The 26,920-nt window shown below is 41.8% G+C and overlaps 2 protein-coding genes across 5 annotated transcripts in view; both read left to right on the top strand.

The window, feature by feature from the left end:
• Positions 1-12,937, top strand: part of LOC124012530 (E3 ubiquitin-protein ligase RNF19B-like) — a 31,337-nt gene extending 18,400 nt beyond the window's left edge. For both annotated transcript variants that reach the window (XM_046326261.1, XM_046326262.1), the window contains exons 3-9: positions 2,622-2,821; positions 3,193-3,337; positions 5,155-5,317; positions 7,680-7,935; positions 9,753-9,942; positions 10,756-10,890; positions 11,248-12,937. In XM_046326261.1, coding sequence (XP_046182217.1) covers positions 2,622-2,821; positions 3,193-3,337; positions 5,155-5,317; positions 7,680-7,935; positions 9,753-9,942; positions 10,756-10,890; positions 11,248-11,677 — 1,519 coding nt within the window. In that variant the 3' untranslated portion in view covers positions 11,678-12,937. The remainder of the gene's footprint in view (positions 1-2,621; positions 2,822-3,192; positions 3,338-5,154; positions 5,318-7,679; positions 7,936-9,752; positions 9,943-10,755; positions 10,891-11,247) is intronic.
• Positions 12,938-15,627: 2,690 nt separating this feature from the next.
• On the top strand, positions 15,628-26,396 carry LOC124012888 (NADH dehydrogenase [ubiquinone] iron-sulfur protein 5-like). 3 transcript variants are annotated; one of them, XR_006834790.1, is made up of 5 exons: positions 15,628-15,767; positions 22,655-22,874; positions 25,896-26,032; positions 26,152-26,195; positions 26,349-26,396. XR_006834790.1 is itself a non-coding variant. In XM_046326909.1 (3 exons), the coding sequence occupies exons 2-3, from the start codon at positions 22,659-22,661 to the stop codon at positions 26,001-26,003; spliced, it is 324 nt and encodes a 107-aa protein (XP_046182865.1). In that variant the 5' UTR covers positions 15,628-15,767; positions 22,655-22,658; the 3' UTR covers positions 26,004-26,116. The 3 variants fall into 3 exon arrangements, 2 of the variants coding, with proteins under 2 accessions (XP_046182865.1, XP_046182866.1); XM_046326909.1 differs by lacking the exons at positions 26,152-26,195; positions 26,349-26,396 and having other exon boundaries at positions 25,896-26,116; XM_046326910.1 differs by lacking the exons at positions 26,152-26,195; positions 26,349-26,396 and having other exon boundaries at positions 15,630-15,748; positions 25,896-26,116.
• The last annotated feature ends 524 nt before the right edge of the window (positions 26,397-26,920 follow it).

Below are 26,920 nucleotides of genomic sequence, written 5' to 3' on the forward strand. Positions count from 1 at the left end.
TAAATCATCACCCGTTTGTCGAAGTAGGCTGTGATTCGATGAGAAATTAACAGGCACCGCATCAATTATATGCAACGCAGGACACGCTAGATAAACTAGTAATATCATCAACCATGTGAAGTTAACTAGTGATTATGTTAAGATTGATTGTTTTTTATAAGATATGTTTAATGCTAGCTAGCAACTTACCTTGGCTTCTTGCTGCCCTCGCGTAACAGGTAGTCAGCCTGCCGCACAGGCTCCTCGTGGAGTGCAATGTAAGGCAGGTGGTTAGAGCGTTGGACTAGTAACCGGAAGGTTGCAAAAACGAATCCCCGAGCTGACAAGGTAAAAATCTGTCGTTCTGCCCCTGAACAAGGCAGTTAACCCACCGTTCCTAGGCCATCATTTAAAATAAGAATGTGTTCTTAACTGACTTGCCTAGTTAAATAAAGGTGTAAAAAAATATATATATATAAAAAATAAAAATCGGCAAATCGGTACCGATTTATTATGAAAACTTGACATCGGCCCTAATTAATCGGCCATTCCGATTAATCAGTCGACCTCTAGTACGAACTACATTGTCATGTAAGGAATATGTGGCCTTGGTTATTGTAAATTGGCCTGGATTGTCTCTGGCAATAGAGTCTCTGGGATATATTTGTCTCAATTGCTCTCTTTCTTTCTTTCTTTCTTTCTTTCTTTCTTTCTTTCTTTCTTTCTTTCTTTCTTTCTTTCTTTCTTTCTTTCTTTCTTTCTTTCTTTCTTTCTTTCTTTCTTTCTTTCTTTCTTTCTTTCTTTCTTTCTTTGTCTTTCACTTTGTTTAAAATCTGTTTTTCACAGTCACAAAAACCCCAGACTCCTTATCTCTTTCTCACTTGAATGATCACACACATACACACATATACAAAGACATACTCAGACTCAATCAATTATTTTTGTGAACGGCTCCTTTCACTCTTGAGCTTCATTGTCCTATCGTCTCATCGGTCAGTTCCCTTTCCATTCCCCAATCAGACCTCACTCTACCTGATTGACAGTGAGAGACAACCAATCAGATCAGTGAGCGGTCCACCGCTCGCTCCGCAGGCTGTCAGTTGCTATGGTGACTAGTGATGTGGCATAGAGGTAGCCAGTGTTACCAGGGGCAACAGAGAGGTTGGGATTTCTATAATTGAAGTGATCATTACACACTCACAGGACTGAGTGTGTGTGTGTGTACAGAGTCACAGACAGTGTGTTTGTGTTTCTGTCTGTCTCACTTTTGCATCTGTATTACATTTGTAATGTTGGAAAACCAAAGCAGTTTCACACCATTTACAGCAATGAAATCTTGGACACTAGATGTGGCTGTCCGAGTGCCTTTGCTTCCGAAAGGTGCAGCTTGTAAGCATTGTACTCCTCAGATTGCTACCGGTCAAAGCCTTGATGTCTGTCATTATCGTGCTCCACCGCAGCACAACTGACGACTCAAATACAGCGTTAACATGGAATGTTCCCGACAGGGAAAAGCCTGCCTTGGTAACTTGTGTCTTTGCTCTGTTGCAACAAGTCATTGAGTTTAGGCTTGAAGACATGTTGCCAGTTTGAATAAACAAACAGTCATTGGGAGAGAAACCAGCTCAAACTGGATTATAGGGGCTGCTCGAAACTGTGTTAAAGGGGAAAACCCATAGTGCTGGAAACATTTCCCCTAGTTTGAGGTTTTGAAAGAGACAGAGTAGGGATTCAACAGTTTCGGTATTTGACATCTGGTTTGCCTGTGTAATGGAATGCTGGAGGCCTTTAAGAGAGCGGTGGTCAATAAGATTGAGTGCTCAGCTTGAATACCAGTACCTACATTCAAAGCAATAGTTGTGTGAAGGGTCGTATGTCATTTTTAGCATTGTTTTCTGATGAGAAAGAGAGTAACTTTCTAATTAAATTCAGTTTTGCTCAGTCTGCCAGCTAGCTAACATTAGCCACCTAGCTAGAATTCTTAACATATCATATGTTTAGCAAATTCGTAACATGTACTACGCTTTGCAAATTCATGATATATTGTACGATTTGCAAATTCATGATATATTGTACGATTTGCAAATTCATGATATATTGTACGATTTGCAAATTCGTAACATATGTAATAAGAATTGTAATTCGTAAACATATCATACGAAATGGGTGACGGACATCCAGAAAATAATACATACCGTAACATGTCACACAAATGGAGTGTCTCGGATTTACATACAGAATAATACGAAATGCTCTGAGATCAGGTTGTGTCGATGCAATTCTGATAATGTGCTATGACGTTTAGCTCTTGGTCGTTTTCCCCTCATGCCCTTTATTTAGGTTACTCTAGAGACAGCCTGAAATCACCTCTGGCCTATTTCTCCTTCCTCTCTTTTTCCTTAACTCTTACCCTTTGTTCTAACATACTCTCTCTCCACGGCTCAGTAAATGTAACCATTTGTCCAGCTACCGTGTATTTACATTTGACCTTAGCCACTTCCTCCAAGGCTGCTGTGTTCCCTCTCGCTCTCTTTCAGTGCAGTGATGTAGTTTTCCCTTTGCAATTGATTTCGCATTAGCCGAATTGTGCCTATAAAGGTTTTCCTGAAAATCAAACATCTCCCTCTTTCTCCCTCTGCCAGGTTTGCAGTGATCGCTTCGGGCTGTGCCAGCTGCCCCAGGCTGGTGTGTCGTAGAGAGGGCTGCTTGGCTGAGTTCTGTTACCACTGCAAGCAGGCGTGGCACCCCAACCAGACCTGTGACTCGGCCCGCCAGCAAAGGGCATTCTTCCTGCACCCGCATAGCAACCACTCACCCAGCTACATGCAGGAGCACGGGCCTGGTAAGTACTTTGATGACTCTTCATAATGTTGTTATTTTTATGTCTCTGTATTCGTCGCCCTCTTCTCATAAAGCAATTTTCAGACCTCTCAGGTTCCAAAGGACAGAACAAAAAGTCCGTATAAATTAGCCCTCACCACAACCTCTTATCTGTCTCAGCCTGTCTCTTATACTAGCTGTTGGCAGTCAATGTCTCCAAACCAATTCTCCTCTGTCTCTGGTAAAAGTGGAAGTCCCTTTTTAGGCACAGATCTAGAATGAGTTTACCCTCTCCAAATCCTAACGGGAAACCATGAAAACTGACCTCAGATCAACATTGTCCTGAATCCTCCTCCCACTAATTAACCTACCCACTCTCTCTCTCGTCTCTAGCTGATGACATCAAGCCCTGCCCACGATGTGGCGCCTACATAATCAAGATGAACGACGGCAGCTGTAACCACATGACCTGTGCAGTGTGTGGTTGTGAGTTCTGCTGGCTCTGCATGAAGGAGATCTCTGACCTGCACTACCTCAGGTAACTCTCAAGCCTACGGCAGTTCACGTCAACACAGTATGTAACGTAGTAGTAGACTACTTTCCATGTGGCCAAAAATACGTGTAGGCCTACCCACCCTTAGTGGAGTTGCCAACAGCCGGATGCATACGGTTTTTAGGGATACAGCAAGTTCAATCGAGCTTCATTTTCTGTTGAAAAGCGGATGTGGGAACTCCGGAACTCCCTTCTTTTACTCCTGCTACATTAGGTTTAGGCCTACATGACATCCACCCAATTTTAAAGCATGACTGTTATTACTGGAGCTGGACTGGTGCTTTAAAAAAAAAAATCCTCCAGAAATTATTTACAAAAATAAATACCTACACATTTTATGGAATTAAGGTCAAACTAAATACTGACACAAACATAATGGAGTTAAAAGTCTTATTGTTTTGATAAGAAGGATAAAAAATATATACATTTCAACAATTTTACTGAGTTACAGTTCATATAAGGAAATCAGTCAATTGAAATAAATAAACTGTGCCCCTGCCCAGTCATGTGAAATCCATAGATTAGGGACAAATGTATTTATTTCAATTGACTGATTTCCTTATATGAACTGTAACTCAGTAAAATTGTTGAAATTGATATTTGGTGCATTATCCCACTGTATTATCCCACTGGGGAGCCAGGCCCAGCCAATCAAAATGACTTTTTCCCCACAAAAGGGCTTTATTACAGACATAAATACTCCTCAGTTTCATTAGCTGTTCGGGTGGATGGTCTCAGACGATCCCACAGGTGAATAAGCTGGAGGTCCTGGGCTGGCGTGGTTACATGTGGTCTGCAGTTGGACGTACTGCCAAGTTCTCTAAAATGACGTTGGAAGCGGCTTATGATAGAGAAATTAAGATACAGTTCTCTGTCAACAGCTCTGGTGGACATTCCTGCAGTCAGCATGCCATTTGCACACTCCCTCAAAACTTGAGATCTGTGGCATTGTGTTGTGTGACAAAACTGCACATTTTAGAGTGGCCTTTTATTGTCTACAGCATAAGGTGCACCTGTGTAATGATCATGCTGTTTAATCAGCTTCTTGATATGCCACACCTGTCAGGTGGATGGATTATCTTGGCAAAGGAGAAATGTTACCTAACAGGGATGTAAACAAATTTGTGCACAAAATTCAAGAGAAATACATTTTTTTGTGCGTGTGAGAAAATTCATTAAAAAAAAATTTCAGCTCATGAAACATGGGACCAACACTTTACATGTTGCTTTTATATTTTTGTTCAGTATATATTCATACAGTAAAATGAATGAACATTTCCACAGATTTTCCTGACATCACATGAGCATCCTGTAACGGTGGATAACAGGCAGTGATGCATGTCTCACTGCTGTGTGATGTTTAGCAGAGGGCTCTGAATTCATAATGACACAGCCTCACCTCCACTCCTCTGTTGCTGTGGTGTATCTTCTCCCCGGGCACTGAAGACGTGGATGTTGATTAAGGCAGCTCTGATTAAGAGGGGTTGGGTTAAATGCGGAAGACACATTTCAGTTGAAGGCATTCAGTTGTATAACTGACTAGGTATCCCTCTTTCCCTTTCCTGAACTTGGGCCCAGAACTAATCACTCTTCTGTCTACCCCTCTGCCTTTACTCTTCACATAATTCTCCCCCTTTCTTTCTAAATGTTTTCTCTTCATTCCTCCTTTTTCTTTCTCTTTCACAATCTCTCTCTCGCTCTCTCTGTATTTTCTCCCCATTCCATCGTTTCTCTTTTTTCTCACTTTTTCTCTACCTCTATATCCCACCCTCCCATCTCTCTCTCTCTCTTCTTTCTCTCAGTCCATCAGGATGTACGTTCTGGGGAAAGAAGCCATGGACCCGTAAGAAGAAGATTCTGTGGCAGCTGGGCACACTGATCGGAGCCCCAGTGGGCATCACCCTCATCGCTGGTATCGCTGTGCCTGCCATGGTCATTGGCCTCCCCGTCTATGTGGGACGCAAGGTGGGCAACCCCTTACTGAACCCCCCCCCTTACATGTAGGACTACACTAAGTCATTTAGCAGATTCTGTTATTTAGAGTGGCTTACTGTGAGTGCATATACATTAAAAGGAAGATCATGAAAGTATTTACTTTTCATGAAGTTTAACAGAAAACCAATCCATTGTAGAAATTAAATGTGCCAGTGCTGTTCTTAAAAATGTAGTTGGTGTCAATATGATGTTTCATTTCATGGTGTTACTTTCATTTCCTACTTTATATTCCAGTAATTGAGAAATACAATTCCTGAAATAGATGAGCTTTCAAACCATAGAAACTATTTTTGTTAGTTTCAGTATGGTGCTACAACTGTTCTCCGGAAACAACATAATTGTGTCATGATAGAATTGCAGAATTACCTTATTTGAAGGATATCTCTTTAGCGCACCCTTGTGGAAATACAATATAACTGCGAGTTTGAATTTAAACTCATTTGAATGATGTACTATAGCCCTCCAACACACACTTTATTGTTCCAGGCCCCTAAGCCTTAACAGCTGTAGAAATACCTTTCAGACTATTACCCGTTGTACTAAGCCAACTCCCTACCATCCACTCTCAACAGCATTATTCTAAAATCGATTGAATCGTTTTTTCCCCTCATCAATCTACTCACAATATCCCATAATGACAAAGCAAAAACAGGTTTTTAGACATTTTTGCTAATTTATAAAATAAAATAACAGACACATCACATTTACATATATTCAGACCCCTTACTCGATACTTTGCTGAAACACCTTTGGCAGCGATTACAGTCTAGAGTCTTCTTGGGTATGACACTACAAGCTTGACACACCTGTATTTGAGGAGTTTCTCAAACTTTTCTCTGCAGATCCTCTCAAGCACTGTCAGGTTGGATGGGGAGCGATGCTGCACAGCTTTTTTCAGATCTCTCCAGAGTTGTTCAAGTCCAGGCTCTGGCTGGGCCACTCCACGACATTCAGAGACTTGTCCTGAAGACACTCCTGTGTTGTCTTGGCTGTGTGCTTAGGGTCGTTGTCCTGTTGGAAGGGATCCTTCGCCCAAGTCTGAGGTCCTAAGCATGCTGGAGCAGATTTTCATCAAGGATCTCTCTGTACTTTGCTCCGTTCATCTTTCCCTCGATCCTGACTAGTCTCCCAGTCTCTGCCGCTAAAAAACATCCTCACAGCATGATGCTGCCATCACCATGCATCACCATAGGGATGGTGCCAGGTTTCCTCGAGACGTGACGCTTGGCATTCAGGCCAGAGAATCTTGTTTCTCATGGTCTGAGAGTCTTTAGATGCCTTTTGGAAAACTCCAAGCTGGCTGTCATGTGCCTTTTACTGAGGAGTGGCTTCCGTCTGGCCACTCTACCATAAAGGCCTGATTGGTGGAGTGCTGCAGAGATGTCCTTCTGGAAGGATCTCCCATCTCCACAGAGGAACTCTAGAGCTCTGTCAGAGTGACCATTGGGTTCTTGGTCACCTCCCTGAACAAGGCCCTTCTTCCCTAATTGCTCAGTTTGGCCGGCCGGCCAGCTCTAGGAAGAGTCTTGGTGATTCCAATCTTCTTTCATATAAGAATGATGGTGGCCACTGTTATTGGGGAACTTCAGTGCTACCAGAAATTTTTTGGTACCCTTCCCCAGATCTGTGCCTCGACACAATCCTCTCTTGGAGCTCTACGGACAATTCCTTCGACCTCATGGCTTGGTTTTTGCTCTGACATGCACTGTCAACTGTGAGACCTTATATAGACAGGTGTGTGCCTTTCCAAATCATGTCCAATCAATTGAATTTACCACAGGTGGGCTCCAATCAAGTTGTAGAAACATCTGAAGGATGATCAATGGAAACCGGATGCATCTGAGCTCATTTTTGAGTCTCATAGCAAAGGGTCTGAATACTTATGTAAATAAGCTATTTCAGTTTTTTATTTTTTTTTATTAGCAAAAATGTCTAAACCTGTTTTCGCTTTGTCATTATGGGGTATTGTGTTTAGATTGCTGAGGATTTAAAAAATATTTAATCCATTTTAGAACAAGTCTGTAACGTAACAAAATGTGTAAAAAGTCAAGGGGTCTGAATACTTTTCGAAGGCACTGTAAGTCTGTGAAAAAAAGAAAGAAATCCCCTTACACGACACATGACCTACTTCTCCCAAGTGCTTTATAATATAATTGTATCTGAATCACAGTACAGACATTTTATCTGCAACAGCCCTTTTTTGCCAACTCATTGTGCAAAACAGCACACACAGATCTGGGACCAGGCTACACTGTTAGACCGTTGTGAAAGTCCAGGATGTGTATTTACTGTAGAACTTCACTAATATCTATCTTTTCTTTTTTTGTGATAGATTCACGCCCATTATGACGGGATGAAGACCAATCGCCACAGGAGGAACCTGGCCATCACAGGGGGAGTGGCCCTGTCAATCGTCACAGCTCCTGTGATTGCAGCCGTCAGCGTGGGTATTGGTGTGCCCATCATGTTGGCATATGTCTATGGAGTTGTGCCCATCTCTCTGTGCCGCGGAGGAGGCTGTGGCGTCAGCCGAGGAAAGGGGCGAGGCATGCGGATCGACTTTGACGAGGACGATGGCCCTATCACAGGTGAGCAATACTTCAATAGCTATCATTTTTGCTTTAATAGACTTAATACTGTAAAATACAACAACAACTCTTACCTACATGTACAGTTGAAGTCGAAAGTTTACATACACTTAGGTTGGAGTCATTAAAACTCATTTTTCAACCACTCCACAAATGTCTTGTGAACAAACTATAGTTTTGGCAAGTCGGTTAGGACATCTACTTTGTGCATGACACAAGTAATTTTTCCAACAATTGTTTAGAGACAGATTGTTTCACTTATAATTCTCTGCATCATAATTCCAGTGGGTCAGAAGTCTACATACACTAAGTTGACTGTGCCTTTAAACAGCTTGGAAAATTCCAGAAAATGATGTCATGGCTTTAGAAGCTTCTGATAGGCTTTGAGTCAATTGGAGGTGTACCTGTGGATGTATTTCAAGGACTAGCTTCAAACTCAGTGCCTCTTTTCTTGACATCATAGGAAAATCAAAAGAAATCAGCCGAGACCTCAGAATAAATATTGTAGACCTCCACAAGTCTGGTTCATCCTTGGGAGCAATTTCCAAACGCCTGGAAGTACCACGTTCATCTGTACAAACAAGTGTACGCGAGTATAAACACCATGGGATCACGTAGCCGTTATACCGCTCAGGAAGGAGACGCGTTCTGTCTCCTAAAAATAAACGTGCTTTGGTGCAAAAAGTGCAAATCAATCCCAGAACAACAGCAAAGGACCTCGTGAAGATGCTGGAGCAAACAGGTACAAATGTATCTATATCCACAGTAAAACATGTCCTATATTGACATAACCTGAAAGGCCCCTCAGCAAGGAAGAAGCCACTGCTCCAAAACCGCCATTAAAAAGCCAGACTACGGTTTGCAACTGCACATGGGTACAAAGATCATACTTTTTGGAGAAATGTCCCCTGGTCTGATGAAACAAAAATATAATTATTTGGCCATAATGACCTTTGTTATGTTTGGAGGAAAAAGGGGGAGGCTTGCAAGCCGAAGAACACCATCCCAACCGTGAAGCACTGGGGTGGCAGTATCATGTTGTGGGGGTGCTTTGCTGCAGGAGGGATTGGTACGCTTCACAAAATAGATGGCAACATGAGGATGGAAAATTATGTGGATATATTGCAGCAACATCTCAAGACATCAGTCAGGAAGTTAAAGTTTGGTCGCAAATGGTTCTTCCAAATGGACAATGACCCCAAGCATACTTCCAAAGTTGTGGCAAAATGGCTTAAGGTCAAGGTATTGGAGTGGACATCACAAAGCCCTGACCTCAATCCCATAGAACATTTGTGGGCAGACCTTAAAAAGCATGTGCGAACAAGGAGGCCTACAAACCTGACTCAGTTACACCAGCTCTGTCAGGAGGAATGGGCCAAAATTCACCCAACTTATTGTGGGAAGCTTGGGGAAGGCTACCCAAAAGTTTGACCCAAGTTAAACAATTTATAGGCAATGCTACCAGAAACTAATACGTAAACTTCTGACCCATTGGGAATGTGATGAAAGAAATAAAAGCTGAAATAAATAATTCTCTACAATTATTCTGACATTTCACATTCTTAAAATAAAGTGGTGATCCTAACTGACCTAAATCAGGGAATTTCTACTAGGATTAAATGTCAGGAATTCTGAAAAACTGACTTGTTTTTGGCTAAGTTGTATGTAAACTTCCGACTTCAACTGTATCTCTCAATTTTATGTGACAAACGTAATTAAACTGCAAATGAATTGAGATAAGAAATATTGAATGGAATCGAATTGATAAACATCTTTGATAATGCATCAAATAAAAATATCAAATAATTGTCCCCCAGTGGCTGATGCTTGGCGGGCCCTCAAGTCCCCCAGTCTGGGTGAGAGCAGCCTGGAGGGGGCAGCCAGCGGCCTCAGCACCACCTCCCCCAGCGATGGTCTCTCTGTGGCCCCTGGGGTCCTGGGGGACACCCCCCACTTTAACACTTTGGCCGGGGGCGCCCTTGGAGCCAGGACTGGCAAATACAACAGGTATGGAGGGGGCCCAGCAGGGAAGAGAACCTGTTCTGTACGTCTTATGGAGGGGAATGGGTATTGTAAACAGGGAGACAGTATAAATAGGGGCCAAGTAAGACTTAAACAAACAGTTTAACAGTTTGCAGTTGTTGTTGTCCCTTTTGAAGGTTATGTATCTTGGTTGGATGAGGACTGCTCTTATAACCTCTGCGGTAAATGTTTTTGCTGAGTAAATGTAATGTGACATATGTTGAACACTGTAATTACATTTACATTACATTTACATTTACATTTAAGTCATTTAGCAGACGCTCTTATCTAGAGCGACTTACAAATTGGTGCATTCACCTTATGACATCCAGTGGAACAGTCACTTTACAATAGTGCATCTAAATCTTAAAGGGGGGGGGTGAGAGGGATTACTTATCCTATCCTAGGTATTCCTTAAAGAGGTGGGGTTTCAGGTGTCTCCGGAAGGTGGTGATTGACTCCGCTGTCCTGGCGTCGTGAGGGAGTTTGTTCCACCATTGGGGGGCCAGAGCAGCGAACAGTTTTGACTGGGCTGAGCGGGAGCTGTACTTCCTCAGTGGTAGGGAGGCGAGCAGGCCAGAGGTGGATGAACGCAGTGCCCTTGTTTGGGTGTAGGGCCTGATCAGAGCCTGGAGGTACTGAGGTGCCGTTCCCCTCACAGCTCCGTAGGCAAGCACCATGGTCTTGTAGCGGATGCGAGCTTCAACTGGAAGCCAGTGGAGAGAACGGAGGAGCGGGGTGACGTGAGAGAACTTGGGAAGGTTGAACACCAGACGGGCATGTTTTGTGTTGTTCCAGGTTGGAGCTCCAGGGAGGGGAGCTGGGGAAAGATGGTGCCCAGAGAGAGACAGGTAGTCTGGGAGCGGGTAGTGACTGTGCCAGCACCCGGGGCATGGCTGGCTCCATTATCTCCTCCTACACACTACCTGACAGGTGAGTGTCACAATCTCCCTCTCTCTTACATACACACACACACGATTTTGAGAAAATCTGCTCCCCCTCCTTGATTTGCCATCTAGTCTCAATCTGTTTCTGTCGGTCTGACGTTGTTGTTGTCTCTGATGCAACTCCTCAATTTTCTTGAATCTTCCTTGAGTCTGACTTGTCTTTAGTCCGTGTGGTATGCAGGCAGCACTTTGTGGTTCAGAAATATTTATTTTTGCCGTTGATTTAATTCCCGACAGACGTTTTAAAACCAGCTTTGAGTTAACTTATAATGGTAGGCAAGGTGACACTGGATACAGCAGATGATATGGTGACTAGTGAATCTAAACGTCTTTGTTCTCCTAGGGACTGTAATAACCTGGAGATCCAGGTGGACATCGAGACTAAACCCAGCCACCTTTGCTTGACCAGTGAGGAAGACCTAAACACGCCCCCTGCTGCTATGGCAGCATGCCCTGGCTCAGGGGGGGAGGAGCCTCAGGACTGCAGCTCCAGAAGGGGCGGGGCTCTGTTTGGCTCAGCACTAGGCCTGTCTCCAGGGGCGTCGCTCAGGGAGGGGCTTCGCGATGTCACTTTGGCCCAGCCCGAGAGCATCCGCAGCGACCTGGAGATGTCCGATACCCAATCAGACGACATCGCCGAGCTGACGTCAGACGACTGTGATTCGCCTCATCTCAAAAGCTGCCGGCCCTCTCAACCCCAGGCCACCTGCAGACCCCTTGTCACCTCCGACAGCCTGCACTGTCCCCCGGATAACGTCATCCTCTATGTTTAAGAGTCCGACTGTCTTTGAGAGCTCTCTAAGATTGCACAAATCCAAATTGTTTTAGTTTTAGCTTTTCTCCATTGATTGATTGAGCGTTTCAGTCATTTTTTTTGCTGCTTTTTTTGTTTACAAAACATCTGACCTGCAGACAACACCTATCTACACGTGTCTGTCTTTCTATCAACATGTCGATCTCCTTGCAGAGAATTGGCAGGGTTCTACCTCTCTGAGATTTAATACAACAATTTTTGTTTACTTCTTGGTGCAAAAATGCCTTGGCTACTTAAGCAAACTTTTTTTTAAAACAAGACGTACACATTTGCCACAAGAAATACTGCAAAAAAAGAAAAGAAAAGGAAACGAGGTGAAATGTCACCAAGCACACCAATGAGTGAAGGTTTGTGGGGAATAGGGTTTGTACTCTGGAAAGGGGATGTTTTTAGGGATGCGTGAGTGTGGCATTTGTACTGGACTTTGTAGGCTTGATTTCCAATTTGTTTCTATTTATAATTGAATGATCTTGAAATTGAATTATTTGCTGTGTCCATGAGTCTGCATGAACTGCGTTTTGTATGGGTGTATAGGCCTACAAGCATAATACGTACCTAATACACTGGTGGAGTTTACAGTAGTTTGTACAGAGACATGACTTTTAGATGCGATCTGCACTTAAATCTCAGCTGCACAGAGAAGAAGAAATGAGGGGTTAATGAGATCCGATGCCGTGGAAGATGGACAAGTACTGAACCAGCAGACAGTTCCACTTGAATGACTGACTGCCTGCCTTACAGACACTGACAAACACTGGCTTTCTGACATGCTAGCTGTCTGACCCACTCGAATGGTGTGTGTGTGTGTGTGTGTGTGTGTGTGTGTGTGTGTGTGTGTGTGTGTGTGTGTGTGTGTGTGTGTGTGTGTGTGTGTGTGTGTGTGTGTGTGTGTGTGTGTGTGTGTGTGTGTGTGTGTGTGTGTGTGTGTGTGTGTGTGTGTGTGTGTGTGTGTGTGTGAGAGAGAGAGAGAGATTGAAAGTGTGTGCTACTCACTCACAAAGACCTATAAAGACACAATATACATGGAAGGACGTTTTGTGATTGTATTTGTTTGTCCCACTATCGAGTGAATTTATGAATGAGCACTTGTGCACTTTATTTAAATATTCAGCTTTTTTTTGCTCTTCATTGGCAAGTTTTCGTCCATTGCTTAAAATCACACTTGTACAATCATTATCAAATGTTGATTATCAGAAACCTTTTTACAGTGTAAAAACATTTTGCAGACTCATTTTAATTTCTTCAAGGATAATTACTAGAGCTTATTTTTGCTGTTTACAAACCATGTGTTTCAGTTCTTAAAGATATCCCCATTTATCATAGACATCATGAGAAATCTCTATATGGGAACATTGTTTCACTTCAAATAAGCTTTATTGGGTCAAATCATACGATTGGGCAGAGCTTAGTATGGTATGTTGATGTCATTCAGTTTTGGCTTATTTCTGCCTATGAGAAACCACATGAATGTACCACGGATTGAAACAGAACTTCCTAAATATGAAAGGAGGATATACCATTAATAACACACCTAGATGTAGCGATTTTAGCATGTAAATCTTGGTGGGGCAAACTCCCAATTTTGTTTTTAGATGCATTGCCAGCAAAGCTACTACACAACACTAAACGATACATTAATAGCACTATAATGGTGACAAACAGTGCCCGCAAACTGTATGGGCCTATATAAAGCTGTCCCAACAGCAAAGCTTTCTTTTCAGCACCATGGAGTGAATCCTTACCACTGCTTACACCTGGCTATCAGCAGAGCCTTGTCTGGCAGCGAAACAGTTCATTCAGCCTCTTAAAAAAACATAGCTGATATGGCTGACTTGCTTAAATAAATGTGGTTTCTTCTGACAATTAAGATGTGCAAACTATGGCATAAGGGGACGACGAGTGGATAAGAGGCAATCTGTAATTTTGATTAAGACATTGATGAGCGAGCTAATACGGACGTAGTCAATTTAACTACTTGTTATGTACTTTTGAAATGTACAGCTACAGAATTCAAAACAGAGTCCGTTCTTACAGTATTCTCCCTGTACACCAAGTCAGAACTGTAGGATACATAAAGAGGGCATATAAGCAGACAATGAAAGCTCTTACAATATTCAATGATTACATTTATCTAAAACAGGCTATAGGCTATATGTGCACCACCAAGTCAGAACAGTAGGCTAAGTTATGAGGGGGAAAGGGACCAAGGAAGGTGGCACAGCATTCCTCATCCAACTTTGTCATCAAAGTCTGGTATTCTCTGGATTTATGGTGCTTTTGAGACAACTGGGAACTCTGGGGAAAAAACAAGGTTGAATCCTGACCTCCAGTGATCTTCCAATTGGAGCTCTAGAAAGAGACCTGGGTTCCCGACTTGGAATTTTAAGTTTGATGACCATTCAAAACATATTTTTCCAGTTGGAGCTAGTTTTTTTAAACTCACTTTTTGAGTTATTTTTGAACTCACTGAAGTCTGAGATTTCCCAGTTCTGAGTTTCCAGTTGTTTTGAATGTGGCAGAAGTCTTGCTGGATTGACAGCATGAATGTTTATCCTTTTAATCTTGGAAAAGAGACCCTTAAACCCAGACATAGACCACACACCCACTCCACTGAATAGCAGGCTAGTGATTGCTTTGCTATGCTTGCAGTTAGCCACTGATTCCTTCCAAATCACTCATTGTTGAAATTGCGATGTCCAACTTGTGTAATATTTATGTCCAATTGCAGATGAGCACCGATACGTTTTATCTATAATTTCTCTTCATATGACAAGGATTGAAAAGGATTTTCCAGTAGATTGTCAATGTGATTCATGATGATGACTGCTAGCTAAGATTTTGAAAGTATGTTGACATGATCAGTCCACTCAAAGCTACGGTAGATATAACGAGATTTGACAATTTTATCTGTGGCCAATGACCTTGAGCTTTTTTGGATGGGCACTTCTAATGTAACTCTAAGGCCGCACCCGAGGGGCTTGAATTTTTTAGCTCTACCCGTAGATTTTTCAGTGACGTAGTGTCCCCATGAGTGACAGAACACTGAGCTAGTCACGGCGCAACTAGAGAACATTACCAACACCTACGCTCCGTATTTTCCGCTGGCTGCCCCAACACAACAGAAAGCACTGAGCTAAGCTGAAACACCTGCATTTTGAAGCTGCCTTACTCAAGAAAGCAAAAAAGAGACCCATGTTTGTATGCGGCTTTATTAACTCAATGATTTAATTTTAATTTTATATTGTTTGAAAGATATGTAACACGTATTAATACCAAAATAACATGCAAAACAGACAACAGGAGGGGCTCAAAACAGGTGGGGCTCTGCCCTGAATGATGGGTCGCCACTGGATGTGGATAAAATAGTTATAAATATATACTGTAAATAGTAATATAAAAGTATTATATATAAATGTGTATCTCCTGACACTGTTTTGTAAGCCCCTATATGGGGCCGAACACACAGGACTGTGAAAAACCGTTGTGGACATATTTTGGGAAAATAAACACATTTTCTGTTGCACCAATATTGTCTTATTGTGGTTATTCATGGGGAAATGGAATGAAACACACACACATTTGACTTATGAATCAAAGTCTTTATGCATAACATACTTGGTCATAGTCAGTGTTGGGGAGTAGTGAACTACACGTACTGTAGTCCAACTAGTAATTTAATAGGTTAAAATACATCTGACTCCAGAGTGATCTGTTATTACAATTTGTAGTGTATTACATTTTAGATTTAGATATAATTTATCACGTAGGCTGAATGTAGTGAATTACTTTTGTAAAGTAACTTTAGTGTAGCTGAACTTCTTCCAGTGTGAAGTAATTGGTAGCTTCCCCTACACTGGTCATAGTAATGTTACAGTTAAATATGATCGTGTTCAGTCCAGCTGGGGTTAAGAAATTTCCCTACGATCTTTACAGTATTGTCGTAAATATAGGCTAGGTTGCCAAGCGACCATATGATTTCAGGCTTAGGCCACTCTACTGTAAAGTGAGGGGATCCACACAGAAGGTTAAAGTGAGTTCACCAAAACACGGTAAATAATGACATGTATACCATATTTACATAACGTTTGACAAGTCAACCCTAACATAATATTGTACATGCTTGCTCAACAACAATGTGGGGGAAATTGTTTAGCAAGTGACCACACAGCGCGAACGGTCTTTCTTGTCGTTAGCAAGCTAACTTTAGCTGTCTTTTACGTCAGTATGTTCGTTTATCAATACAATTAGCAAGCTAAACAGTTAGCTAGACAGCAAAGTCGAGTGGAATAAGTGCATGGCTGCTTAATATTGCTAGCTAGCATAGCTGGAATTAACGACGTTAATAATACTAGCTAGCTAAATAATGGGCTTGTATGAATGTCAAAATGCAACGTTGCTTTGGCTAGTTAGCCAGCTAACTTAACTCGTTAGGGCTGGCAAGCTGTAACGTTAGCTAGCTGGCAATCGCACGTTAAAGTGGGTCTGACAGTATTTTAGGAACATGACATCTTATTAAAATCTGTTCATGTACACATGTTCTGACAAACGACTAACGTTACTTAGATTAGGTCATTTTCACGTTTTCATAAGTTCTTAAGTGTTTGGGATTTGCATATACTAAGGCATTTGTGAAAATTATATAGCTAATAGTGGGAAAGCAGCCGTGCGTTTAGACAATTAGTAGACATTGCATTAAATAAAACCTAATAAAAACATACAGTACCAGTCAAAAGTTTTACACACCTACTCATTCCAGGTTTTTAATTTTTTGTTTTTGTTTTACTGTTTTCTACATTGTAGAGTAATAGTGAAGACAAAACTATGAAATAACACAAATGGAATCATCTAGTAACCAAAAAAGTGTTCAACAAATCAAATATATTTTAAATTTGAGATTATTCTAAGTAGCCACCCTTTGCCTTGACAACAGTTTTGCACACTCTAAACCAGCTTCACGACGTTGTCACCTGGAATGCATTTTAATTAACAGGTGTGCCTTGTTAAATTGTGGAATACCAAGAAAATGATTGGTGAATTATATTAATCATGCATTGAACTGCATCCATCTATTCTGCCAACAATGCCTTAGTGTACACCTATCTATCTATACAGTACATTGTAGCCACTAATTGCACTGATGACAGCTTTGCACACTCTTGGCATTCTCTCAACCAGCTTCACCTGGAATGATTTTCCAACTGTCTTGAAGGACTAACCACATATGCTGAGCACTTGTTGGCTGCTTTTCCTTCACCCTGCAGTCCAAATCATCCCAAACAATTTCAATTGGGTTGTGGTCGGGTGATTGTGGAGGCCAGGTCATCTGCTGCAGCACTCCATCACTCTCCTCCTTGGTAAAATAGCCTTACACAGCCTGGAGAACCTGTTGTCCTGTTGAAAAACAAATGATAGTCCCACAAAGCGTAAACCAGATGGGATGGCGTATCACTGCCGAATGTGGTGGTTACCATGCTGGTTAAGTATGCCTAGAATTCTAAATAAATCCAGACTGTGTCACCAGCAAAGCACCATTACACCTCTTCCATGCTTCACAGTGGGAACCACACATGCAGAGATCATCTGTTCACCTAGTCTGCATCTCACAAAGACATGGCAGTTGGAACCAGAAAATAAAACAATAATCATCTCAAATTTGGACTCATCAGACCAAAGGACAGATTTCCACCGGTCTAATGTCCATTGCTTGTGCTTCTTGGCTCAAGCAAGTCTTCTTCTTCTTATTGGTGTCCTTCTAGTAGAGGTTTCTTGGCAGCAATTCAACCATGAAGGCCTGATTCACGCAGTCTCCTCTGAACAGTTTATGTTGAGATGTGTTTGTTACTTGAACTCTGTGAAGCATTTATTTGGGCTGAAATTTTTGAGGCTGGTAACTAATGAACTTATCCTCTGTAGCAGAGGCAACTCTGAGTCTTCCGTTCCTGTGGTGGTCCTCATGAGAGCCAGTTTCATAATAGCGCTGAATGGTTTTTGCGACTGCACTTGAAGAAACGTTAAGTTCTTTAAATGTTCTGCATTGACTGACCTTCATGTCTTTAAAGTAATGATGGACTGTCATACCTTTGCTTATTTGAGCTGTTCTTGCCATAATATGGACTTAGGGCTATAGGGCTTTCTTCTGTATACCACCCCTACCTTGTCACAACACAAGTAATTGGCTCAAACACATTAAGACGGAAAGAAATTACACAAATAAACTTATAACAAGGCACACCTGTTAATTTAAATGCATTCCAGGTGACTACCTCATGCAGCTGGTTGATAGAATGCCAAGAGAGTGCAAAGCTGTCATCAAGGCAAAGGGTGGTTACTTTGAAGAATCTCAGATATATAATATATTTTGGTTTAACTTTTTTTTTTGTTACTACATGATTCCATATGTGTTATTTGATAGTTTTGATGTCTTCACTGTTATTCTACAATGTAGAAAATTGTGAAAATAAAGAAAAACCCTGGAATGAGTAGGTGTGTCAACTTTTGATTGGTACTGTACATTTGCTTAACTAGGTATAGCCTAATGTTAGCTAGCTAACATTGAACCTGGTTGGTTAGCTACCTGCAGATTCATGCAGGGTAGTAACGTCATGAGTTGGGATTATGGTTCATTGTTTACCTAGCTCGCTAGCTACTTGTTTTAACCAAAGACTTTACGATGCAAGTAACCATTTTTCATTTTGGGGGCATTCGAAAATTCAGTCTGTCCATCTGCTCCGATTTCAGAGCACTCTCGTCTGAGTGTGCCAGAGCGCAGAATAACTGATGAATTTATGAACCTTCAACACCAGCTGAGTATGGCCGGTTTCAGTAAACGTGGGCTAAAAAGCATAATTAAATTATTGCCAGAAGCACAGTTGCACTCACCAACGCTCTGGATAAAATGAAAACAGCCTAACCAGTTCTGCTAGGTTGAGTAAAATGGTTAGAGTGGGGTGTTGTCTCATTATGTGTCTGGAAGTAGCTTGTAAGCTAGCCAATGATGTTAGTTTGGGTGCTTGACTGCCGTTGTGAGGTCAGAACGTTCGGATCAACCCTACTCATCGGCCAAAGCGTCCGGTTTGCTCTCCAAGAGTGATACATTTTGAATTTACGAATGGACAATCTGATCACACAGTGGCAGTCACCAACGCTCTATATAACATAACAGCCTATCCAGCTCTGCTAGGGTGAGTAATGTTCAGTGAGCTGCCCTGTCATTTGTGTCTGAAAGTATCTAGCAAGTTAGCTAGGGGGCTTGACTGTTGCTGTTAGTACAGAATGCTTGGATCAACCCTTAAAGAGATGGGTGGGGTTAAAGCTTAAGAGGGTGTGAACGATGCTAAATGGGTGTAGACAAAAACTCTCCAGTAGTAAACTCAGCAAAAAAAGAAATGTCCCTTTTTCAGGACCCTGTCTTTCAAAGATAATTGGTAAAAACACATAACTTCACAGATCTTCATTGTAAAGGGTTTAAACACTGTTTCCCATGTGTGTTCAATGAACAATTAATGAACATGCACCTGTGGAACGGTCGTTAAGACACTAACAGCTTACAGACGGTAGGCAATTATGGTCACAGTTATGAAAACTTAGGACACTAAAGAGGCCTTTCTATTGACTCTGAAAAACACCAAAAGAAAGATGCCCAGGGTCCCTGCTCATCTGCCTGAATGCTTAGGCATGCTGCAGGAGGCATGAGGACTGCAGAAGTGGCCAGGGCAATAAATTACAAAGTCTGTACTGTGAGACGCCTAAGACGGCACTACAGGGAGACAGGATGGACAGCTGATTTTCCTTCCAGTGGCAGGCCACGTGCAACAACACATGCACAGGTGCCCGAGTTAAACCAGGAATGCACAATCCCTCTATCAGTGCTCAGACTATCCGCGAGAGGCTGGACTGAGGGCTTGTAGGCCTGTTGTAAGGCAGGTCCTCACCAGACATCACTGGCAACAACTTCACCTATGGGCACAAACCCACTGTCGCTGGACCAGACAGGACTGTCAAAAAGTGCTCTTCACTGACAAGTCGCAGTTTTGTCTCACCAGGGATGATTGTCGGATTCACGTTTATCGTCGAAGGAATGAGCGTTACACCGAGACCTTTACTCTGGAGGGGGAGGGTCCGTCATGGTCTGGGGCAATGTGTCACAGCATCATCGGACTGAGCTTGTTGCCATTGCATGCAATCTCAACGCTGTGCGTTACAGGGAAGACTTCCTCCTCCCTCATGTGGTAGCCTTCCTGCAGGCTCATCCTGACATGACCCTCCAGCATGACAATGCCACCAGCCATACTGCTCGTTCTGTGCGTGATTTCCTGCAAGACAGGAATGTCAGTGTTCTGCCATGGCCAGCGTAGAGCCCAGATCTCAATCCCATTGAACACGTCTGGGACCTGTTGGATCAGAGGATGAGGGCTAGGGCCATACCCCCCAGAAATATCCGGTAACTTGCAGGTGCCTTGGTGGAAGAGTGGGTTAACATCACACAGCAAAAACGGGCAAATCTGGTGTAGTCCATGAGGAGGATATGCACTGCAGTACTTAATGCAGCTGGTGGACACATTATTCAATTACTGTTAGTCACATGTCTGTGGAACTTGTTCAGTTTATGTCTTAGTTGTTGAATCTTGTTATGTTCATAGAAATATTTACACATGTAAAGTTTGCTGAAAATAAATGCAGTTGACAGTGAGAGGACGTTTCTTTTTTTGCTGGGTTTAGTACCAAAACATTGAAAAGGCCATTTTCTCAAAAGTGAGTTTACAAGTTTATTAACTTTCAAAGCAAAATTTCCTTCCCATTGTTCATAAACTGTAGGGTATGATATACCATTATTGTTCATAAACTGTAGTGTATGATATACCATTTTGGATAAAAGTAGAGACGCCAGAGCTACAATTTCAAATTTTGCTACATCAGACCAATTTTTAGCTAGTCGGTCACATGTGGGAACTCCTTCAAAACTGTTGGAAAAGCATTCCAGGTGAAACTGGTTGAGAGAATGCCACGGGTGTGCAAAGCTGTCATCAAGGCAAAGGGTGGCTACTTTGAAGAATCTAAAATATTTGGTTACTACATGATACCATATGTGTTATTTCATAGTTTTGATGTTTTCACTAATATTCTACAATGTAGAAAATAGTCAAAAAATAAAGAACCTGTGAATGAGTAGGTGTGTCCAAAATGTTGTCTGGTACTGTATGTGGACACCCCTTAAAATTAGTGGATTTGGCTATTTCAGCCACTCACCCATGCAATCTCCATAACCAAACATTGGCAGTAGACTGGCCTTACTGAATAGCTCAGTGATTTTCAACGTGGTGCCGTCATAGGATGCCACCGTATCAACAAGTCAGTTTGTCTCATTTTGGCCTTGCAAGAGCTGCCCTGGTAAACTGTGCTATTATTTTGAAGTGGAAACGTATCGGAGAAACCAAGTGCTGAAGTCCGTAGCACGGAAAAATAGTCTGTCCTCGGTTGCAACACTCACCACAGTGTTCCAAACGGCCTCTGGAAGCAACGTCAGCACACTAACTGTTCACCGGGAGCTTCGTGAAATGGGTTTCCATGGCCAAGCAGTTGCACATAAGTCTTAAGATCACCATGCGCAATGCCAAGAGTGGTGTAAAGCTCTGCGCCATTGTACTCTGGAGCAGTGGAAACGCGTTCTTTGGACTGATGAATCATGCTTCACCATCTGGCAGTCTGACAGCCGAATCTGGGTTTGGAGGATGCCTTGAGAACGCTACCTGCCCCCATGCATAGTGCCAACTGTAAAGTTAGGTGGAGGAGGAATAATGGTCTGGGGCTGTTTTTCATGGTTACGGTTTGTTCCACTTAGTTCCAGTAAAGGAAAATCTTAACGCAACAGCATACAATGACATTCTAGACAATTCTGTGCTTCCAACTTTGTAACAACAGTTTGGAGAAGGCCCTTTCCTGTTTTAGCATGACAATACCCCCGTGCACAAAGCAAGGTCCATACAGAAATGGTTTGTCGAGATTGGTGTGGAAGAACTTCATTGGTCTGCACAGAGCCCTGACCTCAACCCCAACGAACACTTTGGGATGAATTGGAACACCGACTGCGAGCCAGACCTAATCGCCCAACATCAGAGCCCGACCACACTAATGCTCTTGTGGCTGAATGGAAGCAAGTCCCTGCAGCAATGTTCCAACATCTAGTGGAAAGCCTTCCTAGAACAGTGGATGCTGTTTTAAGCAGGAAATGGGGGACATACTCCATATTAATGCATATGATATTGGAATGAGGTGTTTGACCAGCAGGTGTCCACATACTTTTGGTCATGTAGTGGAATGTGGAGTCCAATAGAACCTACTTCTGAAACCTCTTTATAAAGTTGGTTTTGTAATATAAACTGATATTTTTTAAATATTTTTTTACTGATATTATTTTATTTATTTATTTCATATCTGCAAAGTAGTTAAACCGCTGTCAGTTCCACTTTAACTAGCTTGCCCATTCATGTACTGTGTATTGCTAGCGCATATGGCTGGGTATGGCCCCAGTGTTCTCGAGAGTTAGTAATGTTATCTAATTCTACTGAACATTTGGCTATTGTTCTTGAATTTATATTGATGCTTCCAGTTTTATGAACAATAATGTACAGCTAGAGGGCTATCTATACCAATGAGAAATGTCAGAGATTTAATGCACAGCCAACACATTGGGTGTATTCATTCGCCAATAGACCGTAACATTAGCAAACAGTTGCAAAATGTTTTGCAACTAAAATTAGTTTTCTTTGGACAAATTCAGGTGTGCGTCTCCCTGTTTTATTCAGTTGGTTTCTGCTTGGTTCCTAGTGAATACATCCCTTGTTATTATGGCCATAATAAAAAGACAAAGAAACACAGAAAGGCCCCTTTCTAATCAAAAACCGTAAGCATCACCTTTGCTCTCCCCCCCATCCTGCAGCATCATGCCGTTCATCGACCTCCAGGGGAAGTTGGGTATCAACATGGACAAATGGATGTTGATCCAGGGTGGAGAGCAGCCATATAAACGTGCGCCGCGCTGCCATGCCTTTGAGAAGGAGTGGATCGAGTGTGCAGATGGCATTGGTCAGACCCGTGCCAAAAAGGAGTGCAAGCTCGAGTTTGAGGACTTCTATGAGTGCATGCACAGAGAGAAGACGGTGAGTGTAAGACATCTGAGCTGAACAGTGTGTGTGTGAACTGTGAAGATTTGATTGTGTGTGTGTTTCATGTTCTTTCCCCATAAACACTTGTGATTTCATCAACTAAGACCTGTTGAAGAGTTGTCAGTTGATGTCCATGTCTTTGATAAAGTAACTGTTTGTCATCCTACATAGTTGTCCATCCTAGGAATGTGATAAATGGAAAAATGTTCTTAACATTTAAACATAAAATTCATACATTTCCACTAGAGGTTGACCGATTAATCGGAATGGCCGATTTAATTAGGGCCGATTTCAAGTTTTCACAACAATCGGAAATCGGTAATTTTGGACGCCGATTTTCTTTTTATACACCTTTATTTAATCTTTATTTAACTAGACAAGTCAGTTAAGAACACATTCTTATTTTCAATGACGGCCTAGGAACGGTGGGTTAACTGCCTTGTTCAGGAGCAGAATGATAGATTTTTACCTTGTCAGCTCAGGGATTCAATCTTGCAACCTTACGGTTAACTAGTCCAACGCTCTAACCACCTGCCTCACGAGGAGCCCACCTGTTGCGCAAATACAGTAAGAAGCCATGGTAAGTTGCTAGCTAGCATTAAACTTAATCAATCATAATCACTAGTTATAACTACACATTGTTGATGATATTACTAGTTTATCGAGCGTGTCCTGCGTTGCATATAATCGATGCAGTGCGCATTTGCGAAAAAGGACTCGTTGCTCCAATGTGTACCTAACCATACACGCCAATGCCTTTCTTAAAATCAATACACAGAAGTATATATTTTTAAACCTGCATATTTAGCAAAAAGAAATCCAGGTTAGCAGGCAATATTAAATTGTGTCACTTCTCTTGTGTTCATGGCACGAAGAGTCAGGGTATATGCAACATTTTGGGCCGCCTGGCTCATTGCGAACTAATTTGCCAGAATTTTACGTAATTATGACATTGAAGGTTGTGCAATGTAACAGGAATATTTAGACTGATGTATGCCACCCGTTAGATAAAATACGGAACGGTTCCGTATTTCACTGAAAGAATAAACGTCTTGTTTTCGAGATGATAGTTTCCGGATTTGACCATATTAATGACCTAAGGCTCGTATTTCTGTGTGTTAAGTATAATTTAATAGAGCAGTCTGACTGAGCGATGGTAGGCACCAGCAGGCTCGTAAGCATTCATTCAAACAGCATTTTTGTGCGTTTTGCCAGCAGCTCGTCGCTGTGCATCAAGCATTGAGCTGTTTATGACTTCAAGCCTATCAATTCCCGAGATTAGGCTGGTGTAACGATGTGATGTGAAATGGCTAGCTAGTTAGCGGGGTGTGCGCTAATAGCGTTTCAAACGTCACTCGCTCTGAGACTTTCAGTAGTTGTTCCCCTTGCTCTGCATGGGTAATGCTGCTTCGAGGGTGGCTGTTGTCGTTGTGTTTCTGGTTCGAGCCCAGGTAGGAGCGAGGAGAGGTACGGAAGCTATACTGTTACACTGGCAATACTAAAGTGCCTATAAGAACATCCAATAGTCAAAGGTATATGAAATACAAATGGTATAGAGAGAAATAGTCCTATAATTCCTATAATAACCACAACCTAAAACTTCTTACCTGGGAATATTGAAGACTCATGTTAAAAGGACCACCAGCTTTCATATGTTCTCATGTTCTGAGCAAGGAACTGAAATGTTAGCTTTCTTACATGGCACATATTGCACTTTTACTTTCTTCTCCAACACTTTGTTTTTGCATTATTTAAACCAAATTGAACATGTTTCATTATTTGAGGCTAAATTCGATTTTATTGATGTATTATATTAAGTTAAAATAAGTGTTCATTTAGTATTGATGTAATTGTCATTATTACAAAGACATGTAAAACAAATCGTCCGATTAATCGGTATCGCCTTTTTTTTGTCCTCCAATAATCGGTATTGGCGTTGAAAAATCAAAATCGGTCAACCTCTAATTTCCACGCAAACAATGAAGCTGAACTGCTGTCAGCAACGGTCTGTGTCTCACGGTGGGTCCCTTTCAGAAGGTTAAGCTTTGCATCTGTACTACCATTACTGTACCTCAATTACACTTTTCAAAGTTTGAATTTCCTTCTCATTTAACTTCTCAAAGTATTGCCATACAGTGCTGTCGATTGCCTTTTCTGCCTTTTTCCAACACTTAACGACAATGACGTAGTAGTGGAGAGTCAACTCAAATAATTGTTCCCTTGCACGTCGACTCCTATTTCTGAGGGTCAAGATTCGTAGCGGAATCTACTCCTAAGATTCAGTATTTTTGGAGGAGACTGATTACCCGCATCTTTCATTGGGAGCTAGCAAGAGACGGACGGAGTGATAGGGAGGGGCACAGTATAGGCAGGACTCGCACCTTCAGTAAAGCAGGGCAAATGATCAATGAATAGCCTAGGATATGAGATAAACGAGATGCAACACTTCTCACACAGTCACATAAAGTATCTGCACGGGTTCGCGTCACGCTGTTCACATCGTGGTAGCCAGGGCACCAAAACAGCAGAGAAGTTGAGCCTTGTGCTTCAACTCTCTTATTGTTGCGGAAATTGACCCACTATGCTGTTTACTTTCTGCATCTACGTAAAATAAAATGTTTTTCAGTGAGGGATTTTTCTAAACATTAAGGATCCCAATTTCCTTTAAACATTTGAATGTTTAAACGTTCACACCCTTAGTCCATCCTGTCCAGCTCTACCTTTTTTTCATTGACTTGATGGATAGTTGGAGAAAGCTTTGCTGTTGATTAGCAAATGATTGTCAAGACTTATAGGATATGCTTTTGTTGTTTGACTGTTTTTGTTGTTAAAAATACATTGAGTTGATCAATGAAGAGAATTGTGGTTTTGATCAGCAATGAGCTGAAGTTTTGAGCCCCCCCCCACAAAAAAGTTTGACAGCCTCTCAATATTTCCTCTGAATGTGCAGTAATAAGTGTTTGACGTGGATATCTCTCTCACTCGCCGTGCATCTCTTTCTCTCTTTCTGTGTAGCACAAGAGGCTGTATGAGATCCGTAAGCAGCGGGACAAGATGGTGAAGGAGGGCACCTACCAGACCCCAGCTCACCACACTGGCGCTCAGGCTGACAACAGGCCTTGACCCTATTTGACCTTGTGTCCCCAACTTGTGTATACAAATTTTTATTCAGATATCACTTTATTGTTCGTGTCTACCCCTGTACAAGTTTGCAAATAAATATTATTGATTGTGAACCTTGTGTATTGATTTTCTCTTTGTCCTTTTTTAGGTACAGTGTAGGGAGAGATGATTGGAAGGGACAGAAACGTGAAGGTGATTTATAATATGTACACTCAGGTTTCAGTTTGATGTTCACTATTTGTGCCCTCCAAAAAAGTTTGACAGCCTCTCTCAATATTTCCTCTGAATGTGCAGTAAGTGTCTGACGTGAATATCTCTCACTCTCTGTGTATCTCGGGGCTGCAGGTAGCCTAGTGGTTGGTGTTGGACTAGTAACCGAAAGGTTGCAAGATCAAATCCCCGAGCTGACAAGGTAAAAATCTATCGTTCTGCCCCTGAACAAGGAAGTTAACTGTTCCTAGGCCGTCATTGAAAATAAGAATTTGTTCTTAACTGACGTGCCTAGTTAAATAAAGGTAAAATAAATAAATATTTATGATCTTGGTTTTGAATGTGTTAATACTACCGATTTGTATTCAATTATTTGTAATACCATACTAACTACACAATACCAGACAATATTTTTTGGAGCGTGAACTTATTCATTATTTACAACCCCAGTTTGAGACTGACATAATGATTTCAAATTAGCCTACTTGTTTTGGGACGCAAATGGCTACAGGTGAAGTACTACAGGACTACTGACCTGAGAGTAGTGAGAATATTTTCTTCACATACCTGTACAGTGTTTTCAGAAAGTATTCATATCCCTTGACTTTTTACAACTGTTATGTTACAGCCTGAATTCAAAATGGATTAAATAGATTTTTTTTTCTCTCGCCCATCTACGCACAATACCCCATAAAGACAAAGTGAAT

Source organism: Oncorhynchus gorbuscha, linkage group LG24, assembly GCF_021184085.1.
Source record: "Oncorhynchus gorbuscha isolate QuinsamMale2020 ecotype Even-year linkage group LG24, OgorEven_v1.0, whole genome shotgun sequence".
Classification (NCBI taxonomy): Eukaryota; Metazoa; Chordata; class Actinopteri; order Salmoniformes; family Salmonidae; genus Oncorhynchus; species Oncorhynchus gorbuscha.